The 21,178-nt window shown below is 44.8% G+C and overlaps 1 protein-coding gene across 3 annotated transcripts in view; it reads right to left on the reverse strand.

Annotated features, from left to right (window-relative positions):
* Positions 1–11,621: 11,621 nt before the first annotated feature.
* The window catches only part of LOC108115884 (cell adhesion molecule 1), a 125,789-nt gene continuing 116,232 nt past the window's right edge, over positions 11,622–21,178 (reverse strand). For 2 of the 3 annotated variants that reach the window (XM_041818792.1, XM_041818791.1), the window contains 2 exons: positions 14,581–14,625; positions 11,622–13,880 (listed from right to left, as the gene is read on the reverse strand). In XM_041818792.1, coding sequence (XP_041674726.1) covers positions 13,762–13,880; positions 14,581–14,625 — 164 coding nt within the window. In that variant the 3' untranslated portion in view covers positions 11,622–13,761. The remainder of the gene's footprint in view (positions 13,881–14,580; positions 14,626–21,178) is intronic. The other variant, XM_041818793.1, reaches the window with a different exon arrangement.

Below are 21,178 nucleotides of genomic sequence, written 5' to 3' on the forward strand. Positions count from 1 at the left end.
CTGTTTGACTTTCATAAACTTTTAACGACTTTTGCCTTTGCCGCCAAGGCTTACATGTGGCAGCAGCACCACCACCAGCAGCAGCAGCAGCAGCAGCCAGCAGAGAGCAGAGAGAGTGGCGCTGAGAAAAAATTGTTGAGAAACTTTCCACTTATACCTATTTGTTTGTAAGTAATTTTGCCACTCCTCTGACCGACCGTCCACTAAGGCAGGGCCATCTTGGCCATCATAGCCATCATTGGCCAGAAGCCGAGCACGCTTCATTTGCCGCCTTGCTGCCGCTCGATTGATCGAGTTGAGATGCCTCTTGTCCAGTTCCGGTGTTAAATGCCAGACTAATCTGCAGCTGTGACCCGGATCGAATGCAATTTCTGCCGAATATCCAAATTAAATCCAACTCAGATACCTACTAACCAACACAAGAGAAGGAAAAGCCTCTGTGGTTGCACATTTATCAAGAATTTATTTGCTTTCCCCTTCTTGGAACAGCCCATCGATAGGCCACATATTGGCATATTTCGGTCTTGTTTCTGTGGCAGTAGTATCCATTTATGGTACACTGAAGAATATAGTTTCGATTTAAGATTTAGGTTCTCCGTTTAGCTTAAATTTTAAGTGAGAACTTCGAATGATTAACCTTTTGCTTAATAATGTTTTTATGTTTTTCAGTAACCTTTTCAGTATTAAAGTTTTTTATCAGAGTGCATTGTGTTTTCCATTTGTGGTCGGGCAGTCGATCTTTTGCTAACCCAATGACCCAAATCCGAGTGAGTCCGGAATGTGTGACAATATGAAGCGCTGCCGTGGTCCTTGCAATTAGTCAGTGCCGGCGGCACATTGCCGATCCGCTTTGCCCTGCTCCTCCCTGGTGCGTACCCTGTTCCGCTTGGGCAACCATTGGCCAGTGGCCACAAATTAAATCATATAAATGCACAATTATTTAATGTCAGGGCGGAAGAATCGGGAACGCAACAATAAATTAACATTGTTGTCGACCCGGTCTGAGCTGCGGCCAAGTAACAGTTTCATTGAAAATACGCGTAAAATAAATGTAAATTAAAATACATAATTTATGTGTTTTTTGCAATTATTTACAAACCGACACATTAAAACGGCCAGAGAGATAATGTAAAAAGGGAGTTTGGGGCTGGGCTAGCCGCTGGGGAAGGTCATTGGGCGTTGCTGGGTGGTTGCTTGGTTATAGATGGGGGCAGGAGCAGGAGCAGGAGCAGTCAATTGCTCATTTGGTTTTGGCAGCACGCAGCTGCTGGCCGCAACAATGAAGTCCCCGCGGACCAATGAATGCGTAATGGCCACGTGTGCGTGTGTGTGTGGGTTTTAGTCAGGCGCTAATTGTGCGCGTGTGAGTGTGTTTGGGCCAAAACCGCCTTATCGAAGCCACCGAGCGAGTGTCAGGTCTCAACTGAAAGTCGCTTATCGTGTGCCCAGCTGACCCCTTTGGCGCTTCGTTGCTGATAATTATATAAATTAAATGGCAGCAATGGAGGACTCCTCCACCTCCTCCTCCTGCTACTGCTTCTGATCCAACTCTTGACCCGTTTCGAATTACACACACACGGGTTGTAACCCCACTCGGGTAACTCAATCGAAATGTCAAAGTCACATGAGCTGCAGAATCGTGCGAAATGCATAAATAAATTCACCTTTAAGCGCCAGGTGAAATAACAGCAATATAGCAATCTGTGACAAACACTCGCGGTGGTGCGATTGAGCGATTTGGTGGTTTGGAGGAGCCATGGTGCTATGCTGCCATGGTGCCACGGTGGTGCCGTGATCCCAAGCCAAGCCAAGTAACTGTAACTCGAGCTTAGCAGCTCATGAATATCGTGCTCATGCAAACGGGTAACGAGCTGTCAGAGATTAAGTTGCAAGCGTTATTTTTTATTATATTTAGCGAAGGGGAGGGCGAGTTGAAACTGGGTGCAGATAAGGGGCAAAAACACAACCAAGGCAACAGGAAAAGCAAGAAAAAGCAACATTTTGCATATGGTTAAGGGGTCGCTTGGTTGGTTTGGGGGTTCTGGGGGAGCGTGGGCTGGGGTTCGGGGGGTGTTGCCAACGAGCCAAGGCAAAAATCGTTTTGACCAGCTCACTGGCAAACAAACAAGCCGGGGTGCAAAAAAAAAGGACCCTCCTTTTGGAACCAGCGAAAGGCAGATGAGAAAGCGCAGCAAGCCGAAACGAACACTTTTTGCCGGGGCTCTGATCGGCGGGGAATGGGAGGGAAAGCGTTTGGATTGGGATGCAACTGGGCGGACTTGAGGCAGGTCAGCACTATCCGGGAAAGACCACCCACCGGCCCTGAGGACACAGTTGCAAGCGAATTTATGCGCTTTGTTAAACAGCAACAGCAGTAGCGGCGGCAAAAGAAAAAATATGGCAAAACGAGAAACAAGCAATCCGCGTTGCCTTCGATGGCAACGGGGCGTGGCAGGGAGATAGAGAGGTATAGGGTCTGCATAAATAACACTGTTCCACCCCTTTGGATACCAACCCCCCCACCCACTCAGCCGCTTTGCCGTATACTATACAAATGAAAATCGTGTTTGCGTTGGGTGTAAAGTGGCATGTGTAGTGGTGGACGGGACCCCAGAAAGCAGGCAACATTTTCGCTTTGCTGTTGCTCCTTGTGATTTACAACAAAACAAATATGCTGGCAGGAGCTGCGGCAGGACGAAGAGGAGTCACGGCTTACCCTCACCTTGGCACTCGTCTCTGACTGACTGATTTACAAGGCTGCAAGTTGAGATTGCATGGCGCTGGGTAAATAAAATAAACGCCAGAGGGTAGCTCCAGCTGGCCAAAGGGGGTCAGCCAGAAAGGAGCGATGGCAGTTTCGCATTTCGTGTCTTGAGCTGCCTCGAAATGCAATTCCCGTTTTCGCATTTCGCGAAATAATTAAAAGTTAAGGAAAACGACTCGCCGGCGGCCATCAGATGCAGGTCCAGGTCCAGAAAAAGAGACGCAACATCCGAAGCAGAATCAGGAACAGCAACGTGGCATCTCAACTTAGTTGCTGGCCAAGTGCTTTGGGCCAGTTAATTGCAAAGTTAACCTGCAGCGGTGGTTCAAGTGTCAAGGCTGCTGCAATGCTGTTTTCCTGCTAAAAAACATACTTTCAACCGGAAGTTGCATGCTCTCGATAACTTTGGCCGTACCGCCTTTTGTTAGTCCACATGCACCGGGGTGGAGATCGGTGTATTTATCAACGGAAATCATAAATAAAACCCAGCCGCATATTTCATGCGGCAATGAAAAATAAAAAACAGCATTCAGCTGGCATATGTGACATATTCTTTTATCTCTTTTAATTTACAATCACGCTCATTGCGAATTTTAATTGTTGCATAAACGAAGCAGACAGCGGCAGGACAACAGGATAAGGCCAGGACACTGCCGGCAAGCCGCTTTCTCTGCCACTTTGGCGGCAGTTGTCGTAACCAGCGACCAGCCACCAGTCACCGTCTGTTGTCCCCTTTCTTTGATTATCAACTGCAATCAGGTTGGTGGCTGGAGTTTTCTCCGGATGCCAGGAGTGTCAGGAGTGGCAGGATTCATGGATGGCGGAGGTGCCATTGCGGAAGCGAAGGCCAGACCCGAATAATGTGTGCGAAATGTGCCAGCATTGCTTTTAAAATTAATTTCACTTTGCAGACACATGAGGGTGGATCTGGAAATTCCCAAATTTAAGTATCCTCTTCCTTAAAAGTTTGCATTTCAGTCGAGAGTTTTCCATATTTTTCTTTTCATAAAAGTCCTCATTAACATGTACTAAATATTGGGTAAAATGTATCCATAAAAGTTCCCAACTACTTACTTCCGCACAGGCAATTAAACAACATAAAGTTTAAGTTTTAAGCTATTTCAGTTTTAATCCTTTGGAAACAAATATTTCTGCTTTCATTATTAGAAATTTAATTTAGCTTTAAAACTCTCTTAAGCCTGCTACTTATAATCAATTTGTAGTTTGACCTTTTAAAACCATCTTAGAGATATTCCAGGATAGATATATCTTTAAGATTGATAAAGCTATTTACTTCCTTATAAAAATACAATAAAACCAAGAGGGTCAAGTAGGAATCATCGAGGATGTGGGCATAAATATAAGTGAGTATTCTTATAAAGAAGAATTTATGATATATATTTGTGAAAGTAAAGAAGATTATTGGCTCACCAGCGCAGAGCGCTGAAATTAAGTTGAACGGGAAATGCAGCTCTGACATCAGCAGCCATTTCTCATAACCGGAAATCGGAGAGGAGGCGAAAAAGGGGCCGGAGGATACGAAGGATTCGAAGGACTCCAAGGACTCAGAGAGGTGGGGCAAGCTTCTTCTTGGCATGAAATTTATGTTTTCCTGCCATAAGTGGCACGGCGTGGCGAAACGGAGCCAGTTCGGAAGGGGGCGTTGCCAGAATTTGTGGATGTGGTCAATGTGCTTGACAAATTGGTTATTGTTATGGTTTTTGCGGGTCCACCATTTGGGTCCTGGCGGCGACACAGGGACACTCGTAGATTTCGAGTCCATAATGCCGGGCGCTAAATATGTCTGCTCATTATTTTTGGGCTACGTGTCGGCCGCCGCCTCGGGGTACTTGACAAAAAAAGGAAATGTCGCGCAAATGCGGCCTCGTTAATTGTTTTGATTAATGAACGGTCGCTCGACCTCACGTTTTCCAGCGGGTGGTTGAGGTTTACGGGGTGTACAGGGTACGGGTACCCGGATCCGAATCCGGAAAGCCCGAGATTCAAGTAGGATTACGATGGCGAACTTCACTCTCTCACTTTGCAGTTGCATGTGCGCTCCGCCACATTCTCGACTCTCGACCCCTTTTGCGACCTGAATCGGCCGGGCTCAAAGCGCAGGTCGTCGTTTTGGCCCGCTGTTTATTCGATTTTGTCGTGCACTGAATTCCCTTAATTTGCACTTTTTTGTTGGACCACCCAGTCACCCACCAGCCACGCCCAAGCCGACCTAACCGACCAACCCGCCCACCTGCTCAGCCTGTTGGGCCTGCCTGGCTTATTTACTTTTCTGATTTTTCAATTAATTTAATGCAGCAGTTTGGCGCTTGTTGCATTCGCTTTGGTTGCGTGCCGCTTTTGCTGCGGCATGCACGCACTCACTGCGGCTGTAATTAGAAAATTGTGGCACTTTGTTAGCCCGTGGTCCACATTCTATTGGAGGGCCAAGTGTGCAATTTGCGCAGCGGCTAAATTAAGCGATTTGCCAAGAAAACGAGTGACCAAAAAAGGAAACAGCGCTCTTAAAGTTAGTCACTAACTAAGTTTGCTCAAAAATGTATTTATTTAAAACCATTTAAAAACCATTGCATTTTGAAGATCAATTAATTAAAGAGAAAGCTCTGCTTACCACAATTCCAGAGATCCTATAGGACTTTGAAATAGTTTTTTAATCTATCCTACTTGGAAATTGCTGAGATTTCCTGGAATTTTCTCTAGCATCAATCACTTGGCCCAGGCAAAATCCAGGAAAATTAAAGTGAGCAACGGCAATGAGATAAAATTAAGTATTAAAACGTAATACCAGCACGGGGATCTGTTAAAGTGGGAAGCGGGACAAGGGACTAGGGACAAGGGACAAGGGGCAAGGGAGACGTAGAAGAGTACGGAGAAGTTAATGCCACTTCAGCTGGCAGCTGCCTGACAACGTCCAGATACCACGATGGTGACGGCGATGGCGACGACGTTGCATGCATGCCATGTGCCGGACTTGGAGGCTCTCTCTGTGACAACAAGGGCTTGACAGCCGGGCAGCCAGTCACCCAGTGACCCGTGGATCTGGAATCCAAAGGAGAGGAAGGGAGATGAGAAAGAAGAGAATGCCGGCTAAGTAAGCGCCCCTCGCTGGATGTGCACTAATTGCGCCGTTGGCCAGCATGTTAAAATGAAATGGATTTCCATCAACAATTGGCCGGCGAAGTGGGCTCAGCAGAAGGCAAACAATGGCCACAGCGATCTTTGCTGCAAATGGGTTAGGCATTTTAACTTATGATGGATTATGGCTTCAGCCGTGTGTGCAAAGTTGCCGCCGCAGTTGGAGTTGTTTCTGGTCCTGCCGCTCCTCCTGCTGTTATGGCAACGCTGAAAGCCGGCCACAATGTCCCGCATAATAATGCGATTGCCGAGAAGTAGACCATGACTGGAGCACGGGCTTATGATGCAGTGGGTTGCATGCAGTTCCCCACTTGCCACTGGTCGAGATCCTTGCCGTTTCTCCCATTCTTTCCTGCCGGAAGGCGAACACATGCTGCCACACGAGGGGAAGTGCCATAGAGACCATCAGCAAAGGACACTGCTCCAATGTGTGGGTGGAAGGTTGGACGAATAGCTAAGTGGGTGGTGAGCAGTGGGCAACAAGTGAGCCAGCGAGAGGGTGAGTGAGGTCTTCTCGGCAAGGACAAACCAAAGTCAAATGCTGGCCACAAAAATTGAAAAACGGTGTGGGAAATGTTGACATGGGAGACATGAGAGAAACCAAACTGAAAGAAAATTATGTAGATTACGTTATTGTACATGGGAAATCCTTGTAGGACACACCATCGCACTCACACACACACACGTGGACATGGACGAGCAACAGTGTGCAATAGAATCGAACAATTGGCAACTGGAGGAGGCGAATTCGTGAAACTCAGAGAGTCGGACATGCAGTGGAAGGTGGGTCCGGGGCCGGAGACTCCCCCAAGCAGCCGGTCGATGTAGCAGTCCAAAACGACAACTTCGTTGACGCTTACTCCACGGGAATTGCCCTCAGAAAGAGATATAAAAAACGGACTTATTAGATCAATCAACTCGACTTAAGTTTACCTAATAACTGAAGAATAAATGGCTTAGGATTACTTTAAAGATTATTAAGAGATTCCATATTCCATGACCTACTTTAAACTGAAAGCTTTAAGCTAAATACCATTTCCGGATATTTTGAAAGGATTTATTTTACAATAGTGCAATAGGGAATATAGTCATGTTCTGAGCTCACAGCTCGTCTTCATTTGCATTCCCCATAACATACATACGAATACAATATACCCTCGGAAACACAAAGTGCGGGGTATGAAAAGAAACAGAGAACAAAATTGTAAGCGGGGTAAACATATAAAATCGGACAGGGATTCTAGATGGACGATAGGCGAGGCGGTCCGAAAGGGCAAGCTTGTCCTGGCAGGACTCGCAGTGGTGGTTGCCTCAATTGTGGACATGCCACAGAGCTCACAAGGATGCTTACATGTAAAATCACTGAAAAATTCCGCAGCAACTGAACAGAAAAGAACAGAAAACGGATGGGAAAGCCAAACGAATGAATGAACAGGGAAAACACAATTTAGCAGAAACAAACAAACAAACAAACAAAATTCAGCGGGCACCAAAGGCGATGCCACTGGCATCGGGAGGCGGGTTTTTTTTTTTTTTTTTATTGAGCAGACATTAAGAAAAAATAACAAAAAGTCAACGGCAACAATTCTGTGCAGCATAATAGCAGCAACAGCATTGGCGTCAGTGGCAAGGATACTCTACGCCAACAAAAGAAACCAACAAATCCATGCAAATCGGATTTTCTGATTTGGTTGCCTGCCGGTTGTGCCACACCCGCTTGCGCCCCTTTCTCCACTCACCACCACCCCTTTTTTGGTGTCCCTGGCGCCGAACAAACTTGCTATTTGTTGTACGCTGCTCTCCTGCCTCGTTTTTTACAATTCTTTTTGCTGCATTTGACTTTAGTTTCAGTTGCCCCTCAGCTGCTATTTGCTTTGGCATTCAGCTCTGGCAACAATTGCAGCCAAGGCACAGCTCGTTAGCGCTTCAGCTTCTGATTCAGATCCTGCTGCTCCTGCTGCTGGTCCTGCTGATGCTGTTGCTGTTGCTGCTCCTGATGCCAATGGAGCAGCTAGTGGCTGGAAGTACAACGGCTGCCCAGTCATTCTCTGGGGTCGCATTAGCTGCACATCAATACGTATGGGGCCTGTTGTTAGGCGTATTTATAAATGATATAACGTATACGTTGCGATGTCCCAATTTAAAGAGCAAACAAAGAGCAGGACCGCCAGATTCACGACTGCTCCAGCAATGTTATGAATAAGAAGGACAAACAACAAAGGAGTCAGCCCCAACTAAGGCATCGAAGGACTATTCAGGCATGGCTTATTTTCCCCCTTCATTAACGAGCATTGGACATTGGGCTTTTATGCCTTCAATGGGCTTTCTGCTAAAGCCCCTAAATTACGAATACGTATTTAGTTCTCTTTTTCATGTTGTCCACTCTTCTTCTATCGATTTAAGTTTATTAATTACATTCGGTCTCATAACAAAATTGGCATAACTGTCAGCTTTGATGAACAGCGGATTGCATGTTGCTTAAATCTAGGCTATTCGGCAAATATTTTTCAACAAAAATCCATGGCAGCCGCCTGTCTGATAAACAGAGATTGATCTGGATACGAATCGAAAATGGAATCAATTTCAGCTCTCGATATCGAGAGTGCCCGCTGCGAGATGGCTGCGGATGAAAAACGGAGGAACTGACAGGCAGCGGACAGCATCCCGCTTGGGTTAGAAGCGAAAGCCAGTGTCGCAAAGTCTTTCCGACATCCTGGGCACTGAGGCCATGTCACCGCCTTTGTTCCTCCTCCTTCTCCATTACCCACCTCCTACATTATGAATTAAAAACGCTGCCAAGTTGCGGCATATAAATGGCCATGTCAACGGCGCTGTGGCAGCCTATTAAGTGCTTTTTGCCTTCATTGTTTCCATCCAGCCCGCCTTTCTTTTTTTTTTGTTTTTTGCTTTGCTTTTTTTGAGTGGCACTTGTTACACGCACAGCCAGTCTGGCAGGCCAGTGGGTGGGTTGGTTTCTACTCCGGTTTAGCCGTCTGTTGCAAAATGGATTTAGCACTTTTTATGGCAGGCTTTTGTTTCTGTTCTTTGCTCCCTTTTATTCGCTCGCCTCTGTTTTGTTTCTAGATGCGGCGCGCCTAAAAGCATGCAAATGCCTATCGCTAAACGCATTACAGACGTCTTAGGCGCCGCTTAGCGAACTGGCAAGCGAATTAAGCTTTTAAAAATTTAAGTTAATTTCCAAAAGGGGGGATGATAGGGTGACTATGCCGCCTTTGCCACCCGCACCCAAATCATATTCCCGAGCACCTAACCAACATCCGGCGTCGGCACTTGAGGAACAAATGTCGAGCCCATTTGGCAACGACGTCATCATCATCAGCTTCGCGGGCTTAATTACAGGCAGCTCCGCTTTGTCTCGACCAAGGAGACCAAGGAGAGCATGGAGACTAAGGCGCATACGTGACCCACTTCCGGTGGCACAAAGGGGATACGGTGTGCAAAAGCGAAAGGCAGGTGTGAAGGCTGCTTGAGTGAGAGTTGTCATGACATTTGTATTTTTCCCGCCTCGCCTTCATTATGATGCACCGTTCTCCCCCTTAAACACAGCCAAGTTGGCCTTATTTCGCCTGCTTTTAAATCTTGGCTTATTTTTAGCATAATAAATATCGTATGCAAATATTTATGCAGCGGTGTGAGTGTGTCTTTGTTTTTGCCAGCGTGTCTGTGTGCGATGCGTCTGTGATATTTCAACCTGTGTTTGTGCCTGTGCTTGTGTATGTTGCACGTTGCAGGTTTCAGGTTGCAGTTACTGCCTCTCCTGCTGCTGCTGCTGCTGCTGTTGCCGCTTGTCGCATTCAACTAGCCCGGTTGAGGCTCCGGGGCAAGAACATACGATAAATACAAGCAGCGTCGAGTGGCGTTCGTGTTGTTGCCATAATGCATTAGAAGCGGTAAAGGACTTCATGTAAACATGTCGCACACACGCAGGCCTACGGATCTGCACATCTGCACATCTGCACGTGTGCGTGTGTGTTTGGTGAAAGGCGGTGGAAGAAGAAGGACTAGAATGAGGCACAGGCAGAGGTAGCGGCAGCGGCAGAGGCACCGGGACAACAAGTAGCTCATAACGTGAAAACAGCAGCCAAACGACAACAGGAAGTAGAACGGGTACGACTACGGCAACGAGAATGGCATTGAGAACAGCACCCAGAACCAGAACTAGAAGCATATCCAAAAAGTGCACCGAAAAAAGGAACAGGATTTGAAATTTGAGAAACTCAGAAGTTGTTTACTGAGTATATGGCTTTAGTTTAGATCCCGACATTCTATAGATTCTGCATCATAGCTCTTTGAACTTTGCTTTACGTTATTTTAGTTACCAATTAGACACTTACCTGACTTCCTTAGTGATTACATATCCCTGCAGATTTCTCTGAGTGCACCAAAACCAGGACCTGACTCAACAACAGCCCCAGCAGTCAGAAGACTCGTGTACGGGGCCGAAAACAATGGCCGGAAATGAGGTGCACACACGCACATGGTAACATGGCACATCCGTACGTACGTGTGGAAGATTCGGTGCCTTGTTTTGGGTTTTGTTTTGGCCCCTGCACATATCCAGCCGCCATACCCATCCTGACCCGAAACTCACTCGTTCCCTCATTCACTTTCCATTTACTTACCGTGGAGAAGGAGCCGGGGGAAGACATTTTGGGTCGCCAGTTCTTTGCGGTAATTTCATGCCATTTGCACCTTGCAATTTCCCCGGTTGCCGCCAGCATGAGCTCTTGAAATTTGTTCATTTTATTCCCGCTTTTTCGGAGAAATTATATATATTTATTTTTAAAGGTTATTTAACAAATGCAGCGCACACGTTCTTTAATGCCGGACCTAGGAGAGAGCCAGACGTTTTCATTAGCCGGCTAAACTTTTCAATTTACTCAACAGAAAGCCCACTTTAAACTCTCCTCGGATTCGGAATAGGTAAACCAAGGATGTATAGATGGATGGATGGCAAACATATCGCCTGGCCTAAGCTGATGATGGCCACACAATGCTGCTGGGACGCATGTGTGTGATTTGGATCGCATTTAAAATACCGTTATGTCTGTCTGTCAAATTTTCCATTTAAAGTTTTTCCTCGAGCTGCCAACAGAGCTTGTGTAACCATTGCTACTCCAATCTGGCAGCCGAGTGGATGCTGGGAGGTAGCATGAAAACTTTTCCATTTTCATTTCCATTCCATCATGTGGGTAGGATGGGAGCGATGGGAGTGATGGGTTGATGTGGAGGTGGTTGGTTGGATGGGTCGTCATCTCTACCGGCTCACTTAAATGTCTACATAGCCATCACCGAGCAACACACAAAAGGTGAGCCGGCTGCATTGGGCTATGACAACTGGATGGAGTAAATAAAATAAACCAAGTTTGCATTTACGCAACCAGCTCCTCGACCCTTTGCAAGTCGCGTTTGCCAGCTGCATCTCTGCATCTGAATCAGGAACTGACTATGAATCCGTATCTGCATCTGCATCTGTGTTTATTTTGCAACGTCTCCGAATGTTGCTTTCAAGAAGGAAACGAGAAGCAGCAGGAGGAGACCAAGGGTGCTTGATGAGCATCATCGTCCTGTGTGGAGGGTAATCCACTATCCACTATCCAAGCAAAAGTGGAAAAATACATTCTGAAAAGGGCTGCATAAATTATGAGAAAACACAGAAAAGGTTGAAGCCTCGGGTTTACATTTATATGGTAATATAGACTTTATTTATAGTTTTTGAAAAATTTTACAAAATAATCAAATATACATACACATACGGTTTCTAGTCACATATACATTCAATACCGAAAATGTTCTGGTGTAGGTTAGTAATATTATTTTACTTTAAAGTAGATTTGGTATTTGTTGCATTTAACAAAATAAGATAACTATAACTAAGCTGTAAATTACACATACAATTAACGGCTCAATCGCTATATTCAGGTGTATATATACTGAGTACCGTCGACATCATCATTTAACTAACTTATCGATGGGCTCCAGTCGCCGGACCAAAGCAACTTTTAAGTGGGGATTTTTGGTGGTTAAGGGGGATTTGGGCGTGGGGCATGGGGACTTAAAGGACATTAACTGCTGATTTCCTTTGTTATATGTTTGTTGCACATCCATTTACATTCACATTAACACAAATTATATTTTACTGTAATTCACTTATCGCTTTGTGTGGCCAATCAATCGACAGCAGTATTAATTACACATATAGTTCTATGCTAAATGTTATCCTTCTCTTTTTTTTGGTTTTTGGTTTTTGTTTTTTGTTTTTCAACTGCCTCTCTTGACATTTATTTAATTCTAGAAAAGCTGAATGCGTATCTTGTATATGGCTGAGTTTATTTGGAAATCAAGTAAAGTTATTTTCCTATACATTTATTTATATGTAGGCGTCATTATCGTTAATCTCATTACAATATTCACTTATCGTCTAGCTCATACGTGTGACTGACTGCATCTAAGGTGCGTTTTCTGTCTGGCCTTGCCTTCGGTTTGTTGGATTGCCAAAAAGGATAATACAGGGTGCCGGAGAACCAAACACGAAAGGTGCCTTTGTTTTGCGTTGTGAAGCAACAATACGAGTATCGAACTGTAAGTACATATATATCATGAGATTTCGAATGACTGTGGTGCAATATATTTACATAAAACAACCTTGGCCACACCTTCTCTTCGGTGTACGAGACTAAGCCCAGCAATATCGGGCATCCATTTGGATATATACTCGTATATATATATTTATTTATTTTATATTATTATTATTACTGCTGCGATTCACTATTATATTCTGCCTGCTCTTACATATCAATCATACTTATTTACACTTACAACCTAATTGTAATCCTCCAGCCATAGCCATATGGAAGCTTCTTTATGCTGCCAGTTTTGGGTGTAGATTCATTTACATACCAAATCAATAGGTCTGTTGACTAATTTAATTGCATTTATGCGGTCAATTAAGCTACTTAGCGGCTACATACATACAAATTGCAAAAAGCTAGAAAACGCTGTCTGCTGTAAGCCATTGAAATGCGTTTCTCGCATCTCGAATCCTGCAAATTAGTTAGAGTCTGCCATTCTATCTGAAATTTGACTAAAATGCATATTGTGTGTATGTGTGTGTGTGTTTGGTGTGTGGCAAGTTGCGTGTGGCATGTGGCGGCAGTGGCGTATCCGATAATTAGTTTATGCATTTATATATTAATTAAATTAACTATCCGCATAATGCTACAAAGTACTCAGCATTCCGCCATCACCCCGAATACTAAACTCCCGGCCATTTATGGCCACTGACTTCTTACTCAACTCCATCAAGTACGTACTAGTTATATGTAAATGTATTTCTTCGCTCGTCGAGTGACTATTTCTTTGGTGCAGTTTATACCTAGGAGTATGCAATAAAATCTATGTACACTGGTTTCGAGTGCTGAGAATGGTCGGCGAATGTGAGTGGTTGTAGTGGCGCAGTGTAGTGTAGTTTAGTGTGTATTTATGTATGCTTTATGGGTCCTAGTTTGAACAGTTGCATGCTCTTTTACATTGATTGTTACATGTATAATGTATGGTTCCGTTTTCCGTTTCTTGATTAATTCACTAAACTTTGCTTGAGAAATTCGAATCGAACAATGAGAAATCGTAGTTGTAATTACTCTTACGAGTACGCTTAGGCTACTGGATTTTTAAGGACTAGAGTGTTGTGCAGGACTTCGGTATCCAACCTCCTTCAATCGCCTGTCGATTGCCTCCATCGTTGTCCCAGATCAAAGTCAAACGATTCGCTTTACTGTGCTATTGGCGGTGAAATTCGTAACTCAGGTCGAAATCGAAAGCAATTAGGCCACGAGCAGGCTCAGAGCCAGAGTGGCGGAACTCAGGGCCAACAGGCCCAGTTTCTGTCGGTTGATGGCGCTGCTGCCGTAGAAGGTGACGCTCAGATCCCTCATCTCGTTATCTGCAATAAAGATGGATGCAATTCGCTTTTATTAATCCGCTCGAAAAGGCCTCAAAAAGAAATGGTACATAGAAATCATCCAGGGCATATCGCACACGAATGTGTGCATTTCCATATTCATTCGGCTATGGCCGTAAAACAAATTGGTCGGGCATGCAAGTCAACAGATTGAAATGTACTGAATGGGTATGGATATATATATATATATATATTTAGATATAGACATATATGGTATACATATCGCCAGGATAAACACGCACACATGCACACACCTGCCATCTAAACGGACTTTCAATGGCGTACATTAAACCAGTTTTCGGTCTTTTTCTATTTAGTTTTTCTCTTGTTGATCGAGTATTGAAATGGGAACGGAAATGGCACGCCAAATAGTTGGTAAACTGCCGGACAAACGTATTTCATATATATATATATCGGTCTATATATATATAAATAGGATTTGGTTTATTTCCGATTTTATTTTGTTATTATTATATTGCTGAATTTCATTTTCATCAGACTAGCTTAGCGCAAATATTGGGCTGTGTATACAGGGTATTAAAAAATAAATATCATGCAGATAGAAACATGCAAAGAGACAAAGAGAGAGAAAGAGAGAAAGGCATACAGAGAGGGAAAAAGAATTAGAGAGAGAGAGAGAGAGAGAGTTGGCAGACAGAGAAAAAGCTAGAACGAGACTAACCTGACAGACCGTGATTCAAAAAGATGGACAGATCGACAGGTCCATCTGCAATTAGTACGTGGAGCAGTCGTTGAAAGTTAGGAGATAGTTGAAAATAGGGAAAGTGCAATTGCCAAAGTGCCTACGGTGCTTGTATTAAAGTTAACATAAAATGCCCCATCCTATCTGGCCGATATTTAAATCAAATCCATGCGGGTAAATAAATCATTAACGCTTAAAGTGCAATCTGCAATCAGTAGGATTTACTTTTGCGCAGGCGATTGCGACTGCGACTGCGGATGCGGATGCGGATGCAGATGGGCAATCAAGTGGGCTGGCTTGGCAGCAGGCAAGTCGGTGGGTGGGCTGAACGGTGAGGTCATTCCACGGATCCTCGGCAACCAGCTCATTTCGTTAAGGCCGCCAATTAAAATGGCAACGTGCAGCATCTGTCAATAATGACAAATGAGCATTTGGCCGCTGGAGTCGGGATTCAAAGGCGAATCCCCTGACTCTGTAAACACCCGTAAATGAATCGACCTACGGACGGGCCAGATCTGCTCCTGCATATATCATCCGTCCGCACATCGATTTTAATGAAATGTCCTGGCTGCCAGGGACATCGACTTCTTTATCTGTCGATTGCCGCACTGTCACAAGTTGCGGGCGAATAAAACTTATAAATATTTGATGGCCTGCCAGCCACTCGGCAGCGACATATCTAAAGCATACACATCTACTGATGCGGAGTCCAGTCAACAAGAAAGGATGCCCGCCCCGCCCCCAGTGATTGCTGACACTTTTAATAGACAGCCAACATCGTATGCCGGACTCCCCCTCCGGATGGGGTCTCGAGCGGAGATGCTAGTCCAAGGATGGACCTGAGCAGGGGCGCCGCCAAAGCGACGGACGTGGTATCAATGTAGGTTGCATGTTGCACACGTGTTTGGCCAGCGCAACCGGGACAGCTTATCTATCGAGGCATCTGGGCATCTGGGCTGCCAACGCCTCGAAACATGACACCTTTCATTTTCGAATTCCCGCCTTGAATGCACTCTACACTCTACACTTAAAGCGAATTTTATTTTATACTTTTTAATAGCAGGTTGTTAAAACGAAGATCATAAAACAAGGCATAGCATATTTTTCATAACCCATTAAAAACTGCAGAGCCACGGCTTACGGTTTTAAAAACTATTCGACTTCGATGTTAAGGCTTAAAAGTGTTTAAGATATTTCGAAAATAAAGGTAAATATAGCTGTTCTCATATTTTAATATTCCACCTCAATAGGTTTTATAACAGAAAACCTTGATAAGCTTAAACCAACAATCTCCCAGTGCATCATCTGGACTAAAACCCACTCCCATATGTCTCTATTCATTTGGCCATTTAGCCATTGGCCGGCGGTAAAGCGACTAAGAAAAATGGCCGACGGGCGGCGATCAAATGCGATGCACACTCAAACTCCCTCTGGCATTACCATATAAATTCCCCAACTGTCAACATAAAATAAAAGCAAATTGTCAATTGCGGTGCCAGCTAACGCCGGCAATTTTGTAATGAAAACAGACGCGGCCACGGAACCATGATGTTCGAGGAAGATGGCAGACAGGGGATGGGACTATGGATGCAGGACAGACCAGCTGGATTCGTGACCATGTGGCCGACTGGCTAATGTGGCCCGCCCAATGGTACCATACCGTTCGGTTGTCGTGGCGACTTTTATTGCTTGCGGTTGGCGGCACAAAACCGTAACGTCACTTGTGATTTCTCGTTTGTGCAGCTAAATAAGCGCGAGCCCGCCATCGATGTCGCCGCATTGGCGAGGGTCCGGCTTTCGGCACCTGTCCGGTTTCGGACTCCTCCATATCCTCAACATTCACATCGTCGTCCTCTGGCCATCCTGCACATCGCCCACATCCTCCACGCGCTTTTCACGTAATAGCATTGCGGTGCGGCAACAAATACAAATGGCCAAATGCAATCGACATGGACGGTCGAGGATTTGTTAGGCTGCTGTTGCACAGAGAAAAAACGGGGGCTATCTATGAGTTTTATGATGGTAAAAGCAATGTTTATTAAAATCCTATTCCTTGTTAAAGGATACAGTTCAAAGGTTGTTGTTAGTGGAGGTAAAATCAGACACCAAAAGTTTGTAGAACAGAATTTCTTTCTCTGTAAGGCTGTTGTTTTGTTGTCCTGGTGCTTTTTTGTTGCTGGTGTCCGTAAGTACAGCAGGCAAATCCGATTTTTCGCACAGGTGACATGACGGTTTTTGGCATTGGCCGTTCAGCTCGGGGCAGTTGGGCTGCTAGTTTATTAGAGATTCGCAAAAAGCAGCGCCAGCAGCAGCTGCAGCTGCAGCGGCAGCCTCACCGCGGATTTTCAAGTTTGGCAGCCCAGTAACATTTCAACAATGCTCCACGTGCACTAGTGGCTCGTTTGTCGTCGGATGACCGCACGGATTTGGCTCTCCATTATATCTGGTTTGTTATGTTCTTTACTGTTTTTTTTTTTCTTTTTGATGTTTTGGGTGGAATTTCAAAGTGGGTCCCTGGCCCTTAAAGCCCTGATTAAAGCTTAGCTCTGCTGGAATACTTATGGAGCAGTATAATGCAGTTTCACATGCCTTTGTATGCGAGCACTCAGCACTTGTGGCCAGGAACTTCAGCAACAGTGTCTCAGTCATTCTATCTGTTTCTCTCTGTTCCCCTGTCTGTCTGTCTGTGTGTCTCCTCCACAAGCTGCACAAGCTCCATGGTGTTGGGCTGGCATTGTGGGACCTGCACTTTACATAAACATAACATTCACGTGGAGAATTCGCATTACACATCTTGCAACTGAGAGCTGCGCGGTGCTATTTTTGCCTGTGTGCTTGTTATGCTGCCACTACAAAACTTCGGCCGGCTCTTTCCTCATTTTCTCTCAGCGTTTTTTCCATTTTTTCGCCGTTTCTCCTCTATATATGCCTTGGCAAACTTTCCAACTTACATGGGGAGGCAAGCAAACAAAACAAAAAAAAAAAAACGCAAAAACAAAATAGAGAAACGCAAAAAAAGCGATGACGCTGCTGCAGTTGTTCAGTGGGGCCTCGGCTAAAGTATTCCCAGCGGCAACACAAAAGCTTCAAACGCACAGGGGCGGCGGTTGGAAGGAGAGGGGTTAGGGTATGAGACGGGCCGGAGGATACGATGGTCGCCATCGTCGACTAGGACGAGTAAATTGAAAGTTTTTGAGCAGACGCTCAGTGCCAGGAGCGGCGACGTTGCCCCGACGCATTCTAAAGGACATGCAGTAAGGGTCCACTTTGTCATCGTTTGAATGCCTTGCCTTGTTGGTATTGCTGTTGCTGTTGCAGCTCTCCTCAGTTGGCAGTTTCAGCAAGTTTTACGCAACTTTCAACGAGTCTTTCATTTTCTGATATTTCTTACTGCCAAACGTCCGCCCAATGCCCCCACAAACATTCGCACACCATCGCAGACTGAACACTCGTTGCCTTACTTTATGTTGTAATTTTATTTAACTTCTTTTTTGCTTTATGTCGAGTATTTTTTCGCGTGCACAAAATGCATTATTTTTTATGTCTCTATGTGCCGCTCTATGAGACCCCTGACCCCACACCCCTGAGCCCTCTCAGCCCGCGTGCTCTGGAGTCGTTACTATAACTGAACTTCCATGATGTAAATAGCTGCATACCTGGTCGGGAGTCTATTCCATTGCCACCTCTCTCCCTCACCCTCCTCCTTTAGTCACATCCACGCATTGGGGGGCTATGACAATGGCAGCACAAACGAAAACAAAGCCAACAAGGATAACATCAGCGGCACAATGGGTCGCGTTGGCAGACGAAGACTCGTAAAAATTAAATGCACTTCGAGGCCATTCGCAATGTGTATAATATGGACAAGGAAAATCGAAGTTGATATGCCCTAAGGGGCTCCTTAAGCTGACCTATAATGTCCTGTATAAATTGTCTTTCTAAGTAGTGATCAAATGTTTTCGTTTCTGGTGGCTCTTCACATTTTATTAGCAAAAGTTTGTGGTCGAAAACTGTTCATTTCTGTCATTATCATATAATTTATTTATGATTTCATTAAATTGGGAGTACTTAGAAAGATTTTTAATAAAGTTATTCTATATGTATTTTGATAACTACCAAATGTAGTAGAAATAAACCAAAAGACAAAAGTTATGAAGACTACAAAGCTAAAAATTGAAATCCCCTCAATAATAGTTTCTCCTAATAATATCTACTTCTACCATCTAACTTGTTGAGCTTTCCATTGGCTTTGCAATAAGAGTCAGAGTATTATTATTTCCACAATTGCCATTTGCAGCTTGAGGATGTGCGGATGCTGGGATCTTAAATGCGCGGCGAATGAAGTCCAAAAGTGAACTCCACACCACCCTCAATTGGCCTTTTCTTTCTCTTAGTGGCCGTGTTAAAGCCAGGTGTCCTGTGGAGCCACCTTGCCCCACTTCCAGGACACGTTTACGTGCCGTGGCACAGGTAAATGAACTGGTGATATTTCTGTGACTGCGACTGTCTGTCTGCCATTGTGGCTATATAGCAGTCTAGGACGATTGTCGTCCTTTAGTGTTACGGTTATTGTGCTAGGGTTGTTGTTATGACACTCCGGGCTCATTAGTTGCCGCTTTGCTCGATTGCACCTTGCTTCTGCTGCTGCTGCTGTTGCTGTTGCTGTTGCTGCTGCTGCGGTTATTATTGCATCGCATGCTCGGTCACTAATTGCGTAAATTGTTTACGTTTCGAAAATATAATGAAGTCATTTCCATTAGCACAAAGCGCAGCCATAAATTGCCGCCAAAGAAGTTGCGATTCGATGGCTTCCCACTCATATTTGTAGTTGTATGTGAACCGAAAGGAATGGCATTTCAATGGCGCGTAATGAAGTTGGGAACGGCAGGAGTTTGTATGCCAGCATCTTATGCGGATACGTGTCTGGATGCAGACCGTCAAAAGCAACACGTCTTGCCAGGAGGCGAGGCGACATCGATACTTTTCCTGGCATCGAAAGGCTATAGCTTTCTTATTCCCATTTCCTTCCCTACCCTTACCGCATGCAGAGAATGAAGCCCTTTTGTGTGTGCGGCATTCACGTTTTGCTTTATTAAATTTTCGCCGCTTCGCTTTGTCCCTGCTGGCTGGCAGTATGAGTATCTCGCTCGCCATGTGCGTGTTTATTGCATATTTCTTTTGTTATTGTTCTTATTGCTGTTGCCACTGCATATTTATGCGTTTGTTTGCCCAGGGAACTGCAGAGCAGGAGCTGGAGCAGGAGCAGGAGGAGCAGTAGCTGGAGCTGGAGCACCAGAAGACCCATCAGCGTAACTGCAACAGCCGCAACAACGGCAGTGAACCGTGCACTATTTGCATTTGCATGCATTTCGCATGGCAGCCAAAAGATGGCAAAAGACAACGGATCTGGAGCCGGCGCCGCCAAATGTGCGTCATTTGCATGGAAAATCGCTTTTCTGCGCGCGCCACATTTCACGCTGGCAGACCTCCGCTTCTCACCGACCTCCCCGCTTTACCCACAACCGAGAAACACGAATTCCGTATGCAACGCAACAATAGTTTTGCATATAAATGGATTTCGAGTGCGCATTTAGATCTACCCACCTGACTGACTGGTCTGGGATGGTCGGGTTGGGCAGAGTGTAGTCTGGTAAGGAAGGAATCGAGGCAGTGCATCTTTGTTTATTTATTGCCGCGACGAAGGTGACTTTCAAGGAACTCGACAGGACTTCCGGGCTCGCCAACATCCAATTAGCGATGCCTTGTGCTCTTATTTGATTTTTCAACCTCATTATGCAGAGTCAAGACTGTAAGCCCGAACTTGCCATCAATTAGTTATGCACACACATGGAGATTCCCTCAACCGCGAATTTATCAACTGACAGTCAAAGTAACTGCCAACGCAGCGTATACTTGATGCAGGAATAAGTGTGGCCGGGTCAGCACGTGTTTTGGCCCTAACCTATTAGTTCTTTATTATTACTAGTTCAACCAGCTTAGCAAGTCTAAACTTGATTTGGTTAATAAAAAAATGTTGCTTAAATAGCTCATAATTTTAAAATATTAATATATATTTGTATTAATGAGGCCACTTAGAAGTATGCTACATATTTAATAATTTTTTGTTTTCATTTGCTACCCCTAAAGTATGCAACACTATATGACATTTTTACTAGCGATGAAGGTTTCTTCGAAATGATATGATATTCTTTAGCATATATAAAGACTTGAATGAGAAACAACTGATTACTACTAGACGTAATCATTAAGCTCCGAAGCTTCTACTTGTGTGAGTGCACTAAAGAGTGGTGCATGTGTGTGTTAACAGACATGCTGTGCATGTGCAAGGTGGACGGAAAGTGTGAGTGTGAAATGATTGCGGAAATTCCCGCAACGAAAACAAACGAGAGGACGACGTGTTCACTTCACGCTTCACTTGGCCCGCTTTAGCAATAAATTTAACTGCATTAAGTTATGACAGCTCGAACATATTTTCTCCTCGGGCTGCGATACAAAGCGATTGGTGAGTTTTTTCTCTCTCCTATTTTTATGGCTTGCCTTTGTGTTTGCGTGCTGC

Source organism: Drosophila eugracilis, unplaced genomic scaffold (genome assembly GCF_018153835.1).
Source record: "Drosophila eugracilis isolate 14026-0451.02 unplaced genomic scaffold, ASM1815383v1 contig_367, whole genome shotgun sequence".
Classification (NCBI taxonomy): Eukaryota; Metazoa; Arthropoda; class Insecta; order Diptera; family Drosophilidae; genus Drosophila; species Drosophila eugracilis.